General features: G+C 36.3%; 1 protein-coding gene across 1 annotated transcript in view; it reads left to right on the top strand.

The window, feature by feature from the left end:
• CYLC1 (cylicin 1) overlaps positions 1 to 16,198 on the top strand; it is a gene marked incomplete at both ends in the record, with an annotated part of 78,846 nt that overhangs the window by 41,230 nt on the left and 21,418 nt on the right. Inside the window, one exon of the mRNA XM_081043030.1 lies at positions 12,246 to 12,299. Within this exon, the coding sequence (XP_080899156.1) occupies positions 12,246 to 12,299 (54 nt within the window). The remainder of the gene's footprint in view (positions 1 to 12,245; positions 12,300 to 16,198) is intronic.

Below are 16,198 nucleotides of genomic sequence, written 5' to 3'. Positions count from 1 at the left end.
CTTGTACATTGATTTTGTAGCCAGCAACTTTACTGTATTCGTTGATTGTTTCTAATAGCTTATTGGTGTAGTCTTTAGGGTTTTCTATATATAGCATCATGTCGTCTGCAAAAAATGACAATTTAACTTCTTCATTCCCCATTTTGATGCCTTTTATTTCTTTCTCTTGCCTGATTGCTCTGGCAAGGACTTCCAACACTATGTTGGAAAGCAGAGGTGAAAGGGGACAGCTCTGTCGTGTTCCTGAACGAAGAGCAAAGGGCTTCAGGTTTTGCCCATTAATTATGAGATTAGCTGAGGGCTTGTCTTAGACGGCCTTTATTATGTTAAGGTATTTTCCTTCTACACATATTTTATTAAGTGTTTTAATCATAAATGGATGTTGTATCTTGTAAAATGCTTTTTCTGCATCAATTGATATATTCATATGATTTTTGCTTTCCTCACAAATTATTGGATTCAACTAGATATGCTTTTCTTTAAATCAATTAGTAACAAAAAGAATTGAGCAATGGATTAAAGCAACAGTGATTTATATTTGCGGTCTAGAGAAGGTTGGTATCTTTTAAGTTATATGGGGTAATGTATTGGCAATAAAACAAAATTAGGCTTGTTTTTTCTCCCCCCTTCTTCCACCTCCCCCACACTCCAGTTCAAGCCTAGTTTCTCAGTCTAGTTGTGTAAGACACAGCTCCCTGACCCACGCTCGTGTTATGAGCCTTGCGCTCCCCCTGGCTGAGGCAGACAGTCATCGCTGGTCATTGGTTGGCCATTCACAGCAGCTCACTCAGCTCACAGCAGCTCACGGCAGCTCTCGCTAGCTGCCAATCACTCATGCTGGCCACCAGCCACTCATGGTAGCATATGGTAGCCCACAGTGGCAGCACACAGCAGCCCAATGCAGCCCACAGCAGCCTGCAGCAGCTCATGCTGGCTACCAGCCACTCACACTGGCCACCAGCCACTCATGGCAGCACACGGTAGCCCACAGTGGCAGCACACAGCAGCCCACGGCAGCCCGGAGCAGCTCATGCTGGCTGCCAGCCATTCACACTGGCTGCCAGCCACTCACGGTAGCACACCATAGCCTGCAGCATCACTCAGAAGCCAGGCAGTACTCAGCAGCCCCTGGCAGCTCAAGCCAACCTCCTGCTGCTCACGGCAGCCCAGCTCCAGGGAGAGCTCTTGTTCACAATCTTAGCTATAGAGGGCGCAGCTCACTGGCCTATGGGGAATTGAACCGGCGACCTCGGTGTTAGGAGCATGGCTCTCCAACCACCTGAGCCACCAGACTGGCCCAAAAGTGGAGCTTTGATAGTAAAGAAAAATGGGGAAACTGATGTTGGTTTATAACCAGTTATATACTATGGACTATAAGCTCCAGAAGAGCCTTTTTTAATGTTAAATTATTAACATCTAGTGCAATGTCTGTAATAAAGTAAGTCCTCACTAATTACTTTTTAAATTGATTACTAACTCTGCCTGGCAAGCAACTAAATATCAAGAATGGAGAAAGACTTCAGAGAACAAGTGATATTTGATCTGGTTCTTGTAAAGAAAAATTAGTATGGAAAACAGAGAGGGAGAATACTATTTTAGAGAAAGGGACAGACATTAAAAATAGCACAAAATCATACATTGGCAAGGAAGGTTGGATCACTTATTAATTTATGAAAAAAGCAATGGAAACCCCCATTGACAGCAGCTTAAACCATAAGGATATTATTGTTTTCTTAACAAGATTTCTGAAAGAAATGTTTGTATAATTGATTCGGTGGTTTAATGATACCATCAAGACCCAGGCTCTTACAGTCTTTCTGCTGAGTTACCTTTGGTATTGTCATTATGTCCCCTCGTGTTTGCAAGATGGCCACTGCACTTTCAAGCATCATGCCATTACATAACAACACACTAAGCAGGAAGTAGGGATTTTATCACACAATAAAATCTCAGACACCTCCTAGAAGTATTTTTCTTATTTATCATTGGCCCAATCTAGGCCAGGTGGCCACTCCTAGCTGCAAGAAAGTTGTGCAAATTATGTACATGGAATTCCTTGTTTCTATAGTGATGACAGGCAAGAAAGACAGAGAAAGGGAAAAATTTGGGGTAGGCAACCAATAGTGCATATCACAACATATTGCAGTGGGTGAAGGTATCAAACATATGAGGGGAATGGAAAAAAAAATGTTTTCAGTTTGATATAGGCCCATTCATTTACTTTTGCTTTTCCTTCTCTCATCTTTGAGTTCAAATTCATAAAATCCTTTCTGAACCCAAAGTCCATAAGTTTAGTACCTATGCTTTCTTTATTGGAATTTGTTGTTTCAGGTCTTATGTTTAGGCCTTCAATCCATTTTCATTTAATTTTGGTGTATTACAGATAGCACTCTAGTTTCTGTTATCTAGAATACATGAAAAGATAATTGTCTCTGTACACATCTTTACTTCCCACACAAGTTTGCATTTCATATAATGAGAAGTTCACATTTGCAAATTTCCTACTAAGTAGCATTTGATAACTTGTTCTAACATAAATTTGTACATAACAACACTTGTTTTCAGGTTTTGGGATAAAAATAAACATTTTTCAGACTTGTCAGTATTTTAATAGACATTTTATCTTTTCTTAATTTATATATGTAAGAAAAAACTATTTTCAAGTTATTTTGAGGGAAAATCATCGTGAACATATACATAGTTTTTAGGAGACAAAAGCCTGAATGTGAAAAAAATATACAGAATAACAGTTGCTCTTTGTAGAGGAATGTTTAGATTCTTCTATTTTCCTTTCAGCCCATATAGCTCTTTCACACATACAAACACATGTAGCATGCTCAAAACTAGCATTAAAGTAGGCTGATATCAAGCATGTATATGTTTATTAAACAACCAGATAGATTCAGTCAATGAGAAACTGACTGATTCTCTCAGTTCAAGCTAAAAATCATTGTGTGTGGACAGAGCTACAATTTTAGAGTAAGTTTCAGAAGCACCTATGCACTGTAAAATATAATTATATTTTTACTGTCTTCCCCTTTAACTTCCTGTTGTTCACAGTCTCTTTATGATGTCATCACTCAACATTACCTGTTTGAACTTACAGTGCTAAAGTCCTGGCAACATATAGGTAGGGAAAATGTCTCTTCTAAGACTGTAAGTACTCTTTTTAATACTTTTTAGTCTTTTTAATGACTAATATGCTCAATTTAGCTACATAGTTATATTTTTAAATGTAAATAATGTTTCTATCATAGTAACTTTATTTGTAGATTAAAATTTCTATTTTAAACATGAAATTCCCATTAATATCTTGGATATTTTGCTTTGAGATTTGGCTAGTTCAGGTTCTTTCACAAAATAGCTGCATAGCCTTGACCATTTTATCTCCCTGTGTGTGTGTGTGTGTGTGTGTGTGTGTGTGTGCTTATAACAGAAAAGAATAGAAGAAGTTAATGTATGTGAAGGCATTTTAAAATGTAAAGAAGGATACAACATAGTTAGATTCTGTTATATTACTTTGGTACACTTAATTTGATGTGGAAGGAAAATTAAACCATTTCATGTTCTGATAAAAAGAAAATTTTGTATTATTTCCAATAAAAGAAAGTGCAGGGAGTTGATTTTTTAAAGAAGTCACTAAGTGGGTTATACAATATTATTCATAGGGAATTAAACAACAGAGTTTCTGCAGGTTTTAGTAGCTGCATCTCTCAATTTTGGTCTTTATTTTAAAAGCCAATCTACTCTAAAAATATTGCTAAAAGTAATACAAAAAATTAGGATAATATTGGCCATATTCACTTAGAGCTACCAACTAATATCCATGTGTCTTAAGTTAGACCGTATGAAATTGTCAACATTCAACTATTTCTGACAAATAAAAATGGAAATTTCTTACAGTACAATCTAATATAAAATGCTTGTAAAAATCAATAAGAAAGATACAATTAAGGTGGTATAAAATAATTAGAGGATATTAACAGGTCATTTATAGAAAAATATATGTAGATGACCATTTAACACATGATAAGGCATCAACCTCAATAATGAAAAGAAAATTAGAAAATCTGGGACTCAAAAATTCAAATGCTAAAAAATTACAGGGTTTCTTTCTGTTTAAATGATACATTCTATAATGTTTGGATCTTTTAAGTAAGTATGTATTACTTTTAGAACCGGAAGATTCAACACAGTTTGAAAGAAAGAAAAACAATAATTTGATTTAGAAATTAAAATTCAGCTTTTTAATGCTTTTATAAAGATATTTTTAGTTTGATGCTGCCCATATCTGATCTTCCTCCTTACATCACAAACGCATCAGGATTATGTCATGATTGGGCATTATCTCTTTGAAACACACTGTCATCAACAAAACCCTTTACATCCTCCTCTGCCTCCTATCTGAATGATACTTCCACTTTCTTGCTCTATCTGAAACCTGGCTCTCTCTCAAATATGCTGTTTTACTGAGGCCCTCTCCAGTGGGAGATACTTTCCTTCCCACATCCCCTCCTCCACTCAACTCAGAGGTGAAGTAGGTGTCTGCTTGGTTCCTCAATGGCATTTCTAAGTCATTCTTCTTTCCTATTCCCTAAAAATAGCCATCTTTGAATATCATATCATCAGATTGTATCACCTGCTACCATTCCTTGTTAAAGTCATATATCAACTCCCAGGTCATTATCCTTCATTTTGCCATGATTTTCTGTCTGAACCACTGTCATTCCCTCTAACTGTACTCTTGTTTTAAATCCTGGTGATTTTATTCTGTGCATAATCATTCTCACACCCTACCATTCTCAATTCTCTGACATTATTTTCTCCAATTATCTTGTCTTCCATCTTATTTCACTGACTCACTCCCACACTTATCCCTCCAAAATCTCAATTTGAAGCATTTCACTTTCCAACTGCTGCCTCAGGTACCCTATTCCAACAATTCTTCCACCCTTCTAAAACCAACCATTGATTTTACCACCTTTAAACTATTGCTAAATGATCCCATCCCAATGGTATTTACTTATGTTCTTACCCATTTTAGATCTATACCTATCTAAATTCTTACAGACTCATGATGAATCAGCACACGTACATTCCTTCATACATCCTCAATTCCCTTTCCCCACTCTCCTTTTGACATCTCGACTTTCAGAACCCTAATTTTAGATAAATTCAATTCTCCCATTACCCCACAGTGATACCTTAGCAAACTATATGAGGTTGAGGGAAAACAAAATCATGATAATTGACTTCAATTTAAATTTATGATGACACACTTCAAGTGACCTATTAATGTTACCTGGAAATGCTAATAAACTTCTCTTGTCTGTTCCAGCCTTTCCTACTTTTTTTTTATTATTAAATTTACTTGGGTGACAATTGTTACTAAATTTACATAGATTTCAGGTGTACAATTCTATATTACATCATCTATAAATCCCACTGTGTGTTCACCACCCAGAGTCAGTTCTCCTTCCTTCACCATATATTTGATCCCCCTTACCCTCATCACCTACCCCCCACCCCCTTATCCTCTGGTAACCACTAAATTATTGTCTGTGTCTATGAGTTTTTCTTTTTCATTTGTTTGTCTTGTTCTTTGTTGTTTTTGGTTTATATACCACATATCAGTGAAATCATAGGGTTCTCTGCTTTTTCTGTCTGACTTAGTTCACTTAGCATTATACTCTCAAGATCCATCCATGTTGTCACAAATGTTCCTATATCATCTTTCCTTAACGCCGAATAGTATTCCATTGTGTATATGTACCACAACTTCTTTATCCATTCATCTATCGAAGGACATTTTGGTTGTTTCCATGTCTTGGCCACCGTAAACAAAGCTGCAATGAACATTGGAGCACACATATCTTTATGTAAAAATGATTTCAAATTCTTTGGGTAGATACCCAGGAGAGGGATTGCTGGGTCATATGGTAATTCTATTTGTAATTTTTTGAGGAACCTCCACACTGCCTTCCATAGCGGCTGCACCAGTCTGCATTCCCACCAACAGTGTATGAGGGTCCCTTTTTCTCCACAGCCTCTTCAATACTTGTTGCTATTTGTCTTGTTGATGATAGCCATTCTGACTGGGGTGAGGTGATATCTCATTGTGGTTTTTATTTACATTTCTCTGATGATTAGTGATGTCGAGCATTTTTTCATATGTCTATTTGCCATTTGTAAGTCCTCTTCGAAGAAATGTCTCTTCAGGTCCTCTGCCCATTTTTCAATTGGGTTGTTTGTTTTGTTCTTGCTGAGTTTCACGAGTTCCTTGTATATTTTGGATATTAGACCCTTATCGGAGGAACTGTTTGCAAAAATCTCCTCCCATTCAGTCGGTTGCCTCTTTATTTTGTCGATGGTTTCTTTTGCTGTGCAGAAACTTTTAAGTTTCATATAGCCCCATTTGTTTATTTTAGCTTTTACTTCCATTGTCTTTGGAGTCAAATTCATAAAATGCTCTTTGAACCAAAGGTCCATAAGTTTAGTACCTATGTTTTCTTCAATGCAGTTTATTGTGTCAGGTCTTATGCTTAAGTCCTTGATCCATTTTGAATTAATTTTGGTGCATGGAGACAGATAACAGTCCAGTTTCATTCTTTTGCACGTAGCTATCCAATTCTCCCAGCACCATTTATTGAAGAGGCTGTCTTTCCTCCATTGTATGTTTTTAGCTTCTTTGTCAAAAATTATCTGTTCATATTTATGTGGTTTTATTTCTGGGTTCTCAATTCTATTCCATTGGTCTATGTGTCTGTATTTCTGCCAATACCATGCTGTTTTGATTATTGTAGCCCTGTAGTACAAGCTAAAGTCAGGGAGTGTGATACCTACAGCACTGTTCTTTTTTTTAAGATTGCTTTGGCTATTCAGGGTCTTTTGCGGTTCCAAACAAATCTGACGATTTTTTGTTCCATTTCTTTAAAAAATGCCATTGGGATTTTGATGGGGATTGCATTGAATCTGTATATTGCTTTGGGTAATATGGCCATTTTAACTATGTTGATTCTTCCAATCCATGAGCACGGAATGTCTCTCCATTTCTTTGTGTCATCTTCAATTTCTTTCAAAAATATTGTATAGTTTTCAGCATACATATCCTTCACATCCTTGGTTAAGTTTATTCCAAGGTATTTTATTCTTTTTGCTGCAACTGCAAAAGGAATTGTTTTTTTGTATTTCTTTTTCTGAGATTTCATTGTTATATACAGGAATGTAATGGACTTTTGTACATTGATTTTGTAGCCAGCAACTTTACTGTATTCATTGATTGTTTCTAACAGCTTTTTGGTGGAGTCTTTAGGGTTTTCTATATATAGCATCATGTCATCTGCAAAGAGTGATATTTCAACTTCTTCGTTCCCAATTTGGATGCCTTTTTTTCCTTGTCTTGCCTGATGGCTCTGGCGAGGACTTCCAACACTATGTTGAAAAGCAGAGGTGATAGAGGACAGCCCTGTCGTGTTCCTGAACGTAGAGCAAAGGTGTTCAGTTTTTCACCATTAATTATGAAATTAGCTGAGGGCTTGTCATAGATGGCCTATATTATGTTAAGTTATTTTCCTTCTATACCTATTTTATTAACTGTTTTAATCATAAATGGATGTTGTATCTTGTCAAATACTTTTTCTGCATCAATTGATATAATCATATGATTTTTGTCCTTTATTTTGGTTATGTGATGTATTATTACATTGATGGATTTGTGGATGTTGAACCATCCTTGTGCCCCAGGGATGAACCCCACTTGGTCGTGATGAATAATCTTTTTAATGCATTGTTGTATTCGATTTGCTAGAATTTTGTTTAGGATTTTAGCATCTGTATTCATCAGAGATATTGGTCTGTAGTTTTCTTTTTTTGTGTTGTCCTTACCAGGTTTTGGTATCAGTGTAATGTTGACCTCATAAAATGAGTTAGGGCGTACTGACTCTTCTTCAATTTTTTGGAAGAGTTTGAGCAGGATTGGTATTAAATCCTCTTTGAAGGTTTGGTAGAATTCACTAGTGAAGCCATCTTGTCCAGAACTATTGATTGTGGGAAGGTTTTTGATGACTGATTCAATTTCGTTACTGGTGATCGGCCTGTTTAGATTTTCCAGTTCTTCATGATTCAGCCTTGGAAGGCTATGTTTCTAAGAACTTGTCCATTTCTTCTAGGATATTGAATTTGGTGGCATATAGTCCTTCATAGTATTCTTGGAAAATCCTTTCTATTTCTGTGGTGTCTGTAATAACGTCCCCTTTTTCATTTCTGATTTTGTTAATTAATATCTTCGCTCCTTTTATCTTAGTGAGTCTAGCCAAGGGTTTGTCAATTTTTTTAATCTTTTCAAAGAACCAGCTCTTTGTCACATTAAATTTTTCTATTGTCTTTTTGTTCTCTATTTCATTTAGTTCTGCTCTGATTTTTATTATCTCCTTTCTTCTGGTGACCTTGGGTTTCGCTTGTTTTTCTTTTTCTAGGTCTTCAAGGTGTAACATGAGATTATTTATTTCGGATTTTTCTTGTTTATTGACATAGGCCTGTAATGATATAAAAGTCCCTTTTAAAACTGCTTTCGCAGCATCCCAAAAATTTTGGTAGGATGTATTTTCATTGTCATTTGTTGCTATGTATTTTTTGATCTCTCCTCTAATTTCTTCTTTGACCCAGTCGTTCTTTAAAAGTATATTGTTTAATCTCCATGTATTTGTGTTTTATCCTGCTTTCTTTTTGCAGTTGATATCCAATTTCAAAGTGTTGTGATCAGAGAATATGCTTGGTATGATTTCAATCTTCTTAAGTTTGCTGAGGCTGATTTTATGTCCCAATATATGGTCTATCCTTGAGAATGTTCCATGTACACTAGAAAAGAATGTATAGTCTGATATTTTAGGATGAAATGTTCTATATATATCAATTATCTCCATTTCATCTACTGTGTCATTTAGGGCTGCTATTTCATTATTTATTTTCTGTTAGGATGATCTATCCATAGCTGTCAATGATGTATTTAAGTTCCCAGCTATAACTGTGTTTTGGTCAATTTCTCCCTTTAGTTCTGTTAGTAGTTGCTTGGTATATTTCGGTGCTCCCTGATTGGGGGCATAAAAATTGATGACTGTTATGTCTTCTTGTTGTATAGTCCCCTTTACCATTCTGAAATGTCCATCTTTGTCTCTTGTTATCTTTTTCACCCTGAAATCTGTTTCATCAGAAATTATTATGGCTCCATGTGATTTTCTTTGGGTACCATTTGCTTGGAGTGTCAATTTCCACCCTTTCACTTTGAGTCTATGCTTGTCATTGTAGCTGAGATGTGTCTCTTGTAGACAGCATATGGTTGGGTTTAGTTTTTTGATCCAATCTGCTACTCTGTGTCTCTTTACTGGTGAGTTCAGTCCATTTACATTTAGGGTGATTATTGATAGGTGAGGATTTCCTGTGATTCTATCTTTCGTTTTCTGGTAAGGCTGTGTCTCCATTGTTTCTTTCCCTTTTTGTTGTTGTCTATGATTTCTGTGTGGTGGTATTCTATGTTGTTTCCCTGTTTCTTCTTTTATTACAGTATATATTTCAGTTCTGAATTTTTTTTTGAGTGGTTACCCTTAAGTTCATGTAAAAGAAAGTTTGATATTTAGAGTATTCCAGTTTCTTCATCACGCTTACTTTCTCTATTCCCATATTCCAGTTCAGGGCTTTACTCTCCTCCTTTTTATGTTTTGGTTGCCACAAGTTGTCCCTGTTGATGGTAGTCTAATAGCCTCCTTTAGTATTTCTCGTACTGCAGGTCGTGTATTCGAAAATTCCCTCAGCTTCTGGATGTCTGGAAAGGTCTTTATTCTTTCTTCATATCTAAAGGAGATCTTTGCTGGATATATTATTCTTGGCTCATTATTTCTCTCTTTCAATAGTTTGAATATTTGATTCCATTCCCTTCTAGCTTGTAGAGTTTCTGCTGAAAAATCTGATGATAATCTAATGGGCTTTTTTTTTTTTTTGTAAGTTACCGTCTTCTTTTCCCTGGCTGCCTTGAGGTTTCTTTCTTTGTCATTGATTTTAGGCAGCTTCAATACAATGTGCCTTGGTGAAGGCCTGTTGGGATTGAGGTAATTAGGTGTTCTATTTGCTTCTTGGATTCGAGGATCCAGTTCTTTCCACAAGTTTGGGAAGTTCACATCGACAATTTGTTTGAATATATTCTCTGTTCCCTTTTCTCTTTCTTCTCCTTCTAGTATGCCCATTATTCTTATATTGCTCTTTCTGATGGAGTCAGAAAGTTCTTGTAGAGTTCTTTCATTTCTTTTAAGTGTCAAGTCTCTTTCTTCTTCCATCTGTGTAAATTCCAGGTTCCTATCTTCGATGTCACTGATTCTTTCCTCCATCTGGTCAACTCTACTGCCTAAGCTGGATATTTTATTGTTAATTTCTTCTATTGAGTTCTTAATCTCCAGAAATTCTATTTGGTTCTTTTTCAAAATTTCAATCTCATTTGTAAAATGCTCATGGTGTTCTTTGATTGTGTTTCTGATTTCATTAAACTTAGGTGCCTCGTTAGCGCAGTAGGTAGCGCTTCAGTCTCATAATCATTAAACTACCTTTCTGTGTTTTCTTGCATCTTGTTCAGTTTTTTTCAGAATTGCAATCTTTAATTCTCTGTCATTTAAATCACATATTTCCATATCTCTAAGTTCCTTTTCTGGAGACTTTTCACTTTCTTTCTGAGCTATCTTGTTGCCTTGGTTATTCATGGCAATCACTGATTTACTATTTCTCTTCCTAGATATCTACAGGAGTGGCTTCTGCAACAGGTTGATAGGTATGCGAAGAGCTTTTGAAGTTCTAAAGCTCTTTCTGCACCAGATTCAGAGCCCTTATGTTTCAGCAGTTCTGTTTACTCCTGTGGGATCCGGCCAGATAGGTAGGGCCAGAGGCGGGGTGAGTTGTGAGAGGTGGCCAGAGCAATGGCGGCGACCACCACCACAGCCAGTCCTGCTTCCACAGCTCCCTCCCCTTTGCCGGAACTAGTTGAGCTGTGAGTCTGTGTCTGCTGTCCACAGGTCTCAGAGCAGCAAATATTCTGTCCTTTGATCTGACACTGCTACTTTATCGCTTCTAGCACCAGGCAGATTGGGGCGGGGCGAGCTCTGGGAGGGTAGGGAGGGGGCTGCTAGTCTCCGGGCCTAAGGCTTCCGTTCTCAGCTCCTCAGTGAAGGCTTAAACCACAGATTTCAGCCCTCTTTCCTCAGTCTTTGCTCCGTGAGGTCTCTGCCGTGAGCATTGGGTTCAGCCATGTTATATGTTTCCCCCTCACCCCTGTGGGCTGTAAGCGGAGCCCTAGCAGTCCGAGTCCTTCCCTCTCCCACAGCTGGGTTGTTCTGGGTGCAGCGAGCTCTTAGCACTGAACTAGGTCTGCGTCCTGCACCCGTGCAGCTCCGTCTTTGCATTTCTCCTCTCCCTCCTCCCCCGCTCGCGTGATTCACCCACCTTGAGGTGAATTCAGTGGTGGGCCTCTTCGTCTTGCCTGTCTGCTGCGAAGGGAGTCCTTTGTGTAGTTATTGTTGTCCGATTCGTTGTAAATTCCAGGAGAGTGCTACAGAGGCTCACCTCACGCCGCCAGTTTTTCCCCAACTCAAGCCTTTCCTACTCTTGAAGATGAATATTTCTCACCTTTTCCTGTCTTCTTAAATCTACATGTTAATTCCAACCCAATCTCAGCTAATAGAGACAAATAGGGGAAAACTTCACCATTTTCACTTCTGAATATACTAGTCTACATGCATCTTTAAAATCTCATTCTCTGCCTTTTCTGCATTAAAGCAGATGCCTTCTCTTCCTCATACTTAAGTATAACTTAAAGTGTATTAATTTCTTAGGGCTCATAAAAAATTTACTGCAAAGCAGGTGACTTAAAATATCAGAAGTTTAGTGATGATGAAAAAATCTGGTCTTCTTGTTGTTTTGCTAAATGCAATAATAATAATGGTCATGATAATAATAATAGTAACTGCAGCTAGTAGTAAGTGTCAACACTGTGAGAAGCACTTTGCAGATGTTATTTATTTTAATTCTCACCACAATCCTCTGTGGCAGGTTTACTTTTAGCCCCATTTTAGAGGTGAGGAAACTGAGGCTCAAGAATTAGTAAGTGGACTGGGTCAATGATGGTGAATTAGGTACAACAAATTGGAAACTGTTCTATTTTTCTATTCTTTAGAAGAGTTTGTGAATAGTTTTTTCCATTTCTTATTTAGGTGTTTGGGAGAATTAATCAATGAAGACATCCAGGCCTGGAATTCTCCATGTCGGTAAGTTTTTAAATATCAGTTCAACATCTTATGTATACAATAATTGAGATTTCATATATCTCCTTATTTCTGCTTTTACATGTGATCTTTTTCAACGCATTTTTCTAGTTTATCTAAAATTTCAAATTTATTGCCATTGCTTTGTTATCCTTAATTTTTTCCTCTTACATATGTTGTTTTCAATATGCTATTCTATTTCCAGCTTCTTGAGTTGGATACTTAAATTGTTTATTTTCAGCCTCTCTTCTTTTCTAAAACATGAATTTAAGTTTTAAGTTTCTAAATAGCTGTCTGATTTCACAAATATGTAAATATCATATTTGAATTTATTATGTTCAATATATTGTTCAAAATATTTTCTTTTATTGTTTTTTATTCTTTAACTCATAGATTATATTCTCAATTTTTCAAATGTGTAGGTATTTTTTAGTTTAGATTTCTTAAAATTTTTTTTTTTTTGATTTCTAAATTTATTCCACTGTGGTCAGCCAACATATACCATATGTCAGTACTCTGGTAGTTGTTGAGACTTACTTTATATAGCCCAGTCTATGGTCACTTTTATTAAATATGTTACATAAACTTTAAAAGAATGTGTACAGTGTTTGTTGCAGTATATTTATATCATGTAAAGAATTGTTAATCATATTATTCAAATTTTCCATATCTCTGCTGATATATTTTTCTATTCTTGGTCTCTTAGTTGCTAAAATAAGTATGTTAAAGTCTCCAACTATAATTGTGTGTTTGCATAACCACTCTTGGTTTTATAAATGTTTACTTTATGCATTTTAGAGCAATGTCAATGGTCAGTAAGTGCCCTCTAATTTAAAATTGTTACATCTTTCTTTTGGATTTACTCCTTTTTTTAATTAAAGTTCAAGTGTAGAATTCTGTATTACATCCTGTATAAATCCCATTGTGTGTTCACCACCCAGAGTCAGTAATTCTTCCATCACTACATACTTGATCCCTTTTACCCTCATCTACCACCCTCCTCCACACTTACCCTCTGGTAACCATTAAACTATTGTCTGTGTCTATGAATTTTTGTTTCTCATTTGTTTGTCTTGTTCTTTTGTTGTTTTTGGTTTATATACCTCATATCAGTGAAATCATATGGTTCTCTTCTTTTTCTGTCTGACTATTTCCCTTAGCATTATACTCTCAAGATCCATCCATGTTGTCACAAATGGTCTTATTTCATCTTTTGTAACCACTGAATTGTATTCCATTGTGTATATATACCACTTCTTTATCCATTCATCTATCGAAGGACATTTTGGTTGTTTCCTTGTCTTGGCCACCGTAAACAAAGCTGCAATGAACATTGGATCACACGTGTCTATGTATAAATGATTTCAAATTTTTTGGGTAGATACCCAGCAGAGGGATTGCTGTGTCGTATGGTAATTCTATTTCTAATTTTTTGAGGAAACTACACACTGCCTTCCATAGCAGCTGCACCAGTCTGCATTCCACCAAAAGTGTATGAGGGTTGCCTTTTCTTCACAGCCTCTCCAACACTTGTTACTGTTTGTCTTGTTGATGATAGCCATTCTGACTGGGGTGATGTGATATATCATTGTGGTTTTTATTTGCATTTCTCTGATGATTTGTGATGTTGAGCATTTTTTCATATGTCTATTTGCCATTTGTATCTCCTCTTTGGAGAAATGTTTCTTCAGGTCCTTTGCCCATTTTTTAATTGGGTTGTTTGTTTCTTTGTTGTTGAGTTTCATGAGATCCTTGTATATTTTGGATATTAGCCCCTTATCAGAGGCATTGTTTGCAAAAATCTTCTCCCATTCAGTTGGTTACCTCTTTATTTTGTAGATGGTTCCTTTTGCTGTGCAGAAGCTTTTAAGTTTGACATAGTCTGATTCAGTTATTTTAGCTTTTACTTCTCTTGCCTTTGGAGTCAAATTCATAAAATGCTCTTTGAACCAAAGGTCCATAAGTTTAGTACATATGTTTTCTTCTATGCAGTTTTTTGTTTTAGGTCTTATACTTAAGTCTTTGATCCATTTTGAATTAATTTAGGTACATGGTGACAGATAGCAGTCCAGTTTCATTCATTTGCACGTGGCTTTCCAATTCTCCCAGCACCATTTATTGTAGAGGCTGTCTTTTCTCCATTGCATGTTTTTTGCTTCTTTGTCAAAAATTATCTGTCCATGTTTTTGTGGTTTTAATTCTGAGTGCTCAGTTCTGTTCCATGGTCTATGTGTCTGTTTTTCTGCCAATGCCATGCTGTTTTGATTATTGTAACCCTGTAGAACAAGCTAAAATCAGGGAGTGTGATAACTCCAGCATTGTTCTTTTTTCTTAAGATTGCTTTGGCTATTCGAGATCCTTTGTGGTTCCATACAAATCTGATGATTTTTGGTTCTATTTCTTAAAATGCCACTGGGATTTTGATGGGGATTGCAATAAATCTGTATGTTGCTTTGGGTAATATGGCCATTTTAACTACGTTGATTCTTCCACTCCATGAGCACAGAATGTTTTTCCGTTTCTTTGTGTCTTTTTCCATTTCCTCAAAAAATGTCTTGTAGTTTTCAGCATATAGGTCTTTCACATCCTTGGTTAAGTTTATTCCTAGGTATTTTACTCTTTTTTCTGCAATTGCAAAAGGAATTGTTTATTTTATTTCTTTTCTTAGATTTCATTCTTGGTATATAGGAATGAAATGGACTTTTGTACGTTGATTTTGTACCTGGCCACATTACTGTATTCATTGATTGTTTCAAATAGCTCTTTGGTAGAGTCTTTAGAGTTTTCTATACACAGCATCATGTCATCTGCAAAGAGTGACAATTTAACTTCTTCATTCCCAATTTGGATGTCTTTTATTTCTTTCTTTTTCCCCATTTAGTAAACAGTTTATTTTCTTTTTTTTCAAGTCTATTGGGGTGACAATTGTTAGTAAAATTATATAGATTTCAGGTGTACAATTCTGTATTACATCATCTATAAATCACATTGTGTATTCACCACCCAGAGTCAGTTCTCATTCCATCACCATATATTTCATCCCCTTTACCCTCATGTACCACTCCCATACCCCCTTACCCTCCAGTAACCACTAAACTATTGTCTGTGTCTATGACATTTTGTTTCTCATTTGTGTATCTTGTTCTTTTGCTGTTTTTGGTTCATATACCACATATCAGTGAAATCACATGGTTCTCTGCTTTTTCTGTCTGACTTATTTCGCTGAGCATTACAATTTCAAGATCCATCCCTGTGGTCACAAATGGTCCTATTTCATCTTTTCTTATCACCAAGTAGTATTCCATTGTGTGTATATATACCGAAACTTCGTTATCCATTCACCTATCAAAGGACATTTTGGTTGTTTCCATGTCTTGGCCACCATAAATAAAGTTGCAATGAACATGGGAGCACATTTGTCTTTATATATAAATGTTTTCATATTTTTTGGATCAATACCCAGGAGAGATTGATTGCTGGGTCATATGGTAATTCTATTTGTAATTCTTTGAGGAACCTCCATACCGCCTTCCACAGCATCTGCACCAATCTGCATTCCCACCAACAGTGCATGAGGGTTTCTTTCTCTCCACAGCCTCTCCAACACTTCTTATTATTTGTTTTGTTGATGATAGCCATTCTAACTGAGATGAGGTGATATCTCATTGTACTTTTTATTTGCATTTCTCTGATGACAAGTGATGTTGAGCATTTTTTCATATGTATATTTGTGATTTGTTTGTAGTCTTTGGAGAAATGTATCTTCAGATCCACTGCCCAATCTACAATGGGTTGTATGTTGTCTTCTTGAGTTGTTGAGTTCCGTGTATATTTCAGACATAAGCCACGTAACGGCAGTATTGTTTGCAATAATCTTCTCCCTTTCAATTGGTTGCCTCTTT

This window comes from Rhinolophus hipposideros (genome assembly GCF_964194185.1).
Source record: "Rhinolophus hipposideros genome assembly, chromosome: X".
Lineage (NCBI taxonomy): Eukaryota > Metazoa > Chordata > Mammalia > Chiroptera > Rhinolophidae > Rhinolophus > Rhinolophus hipposideros.
This window is presented reverse-complemented; position numbering and strand designations above follow the sequence as displayed.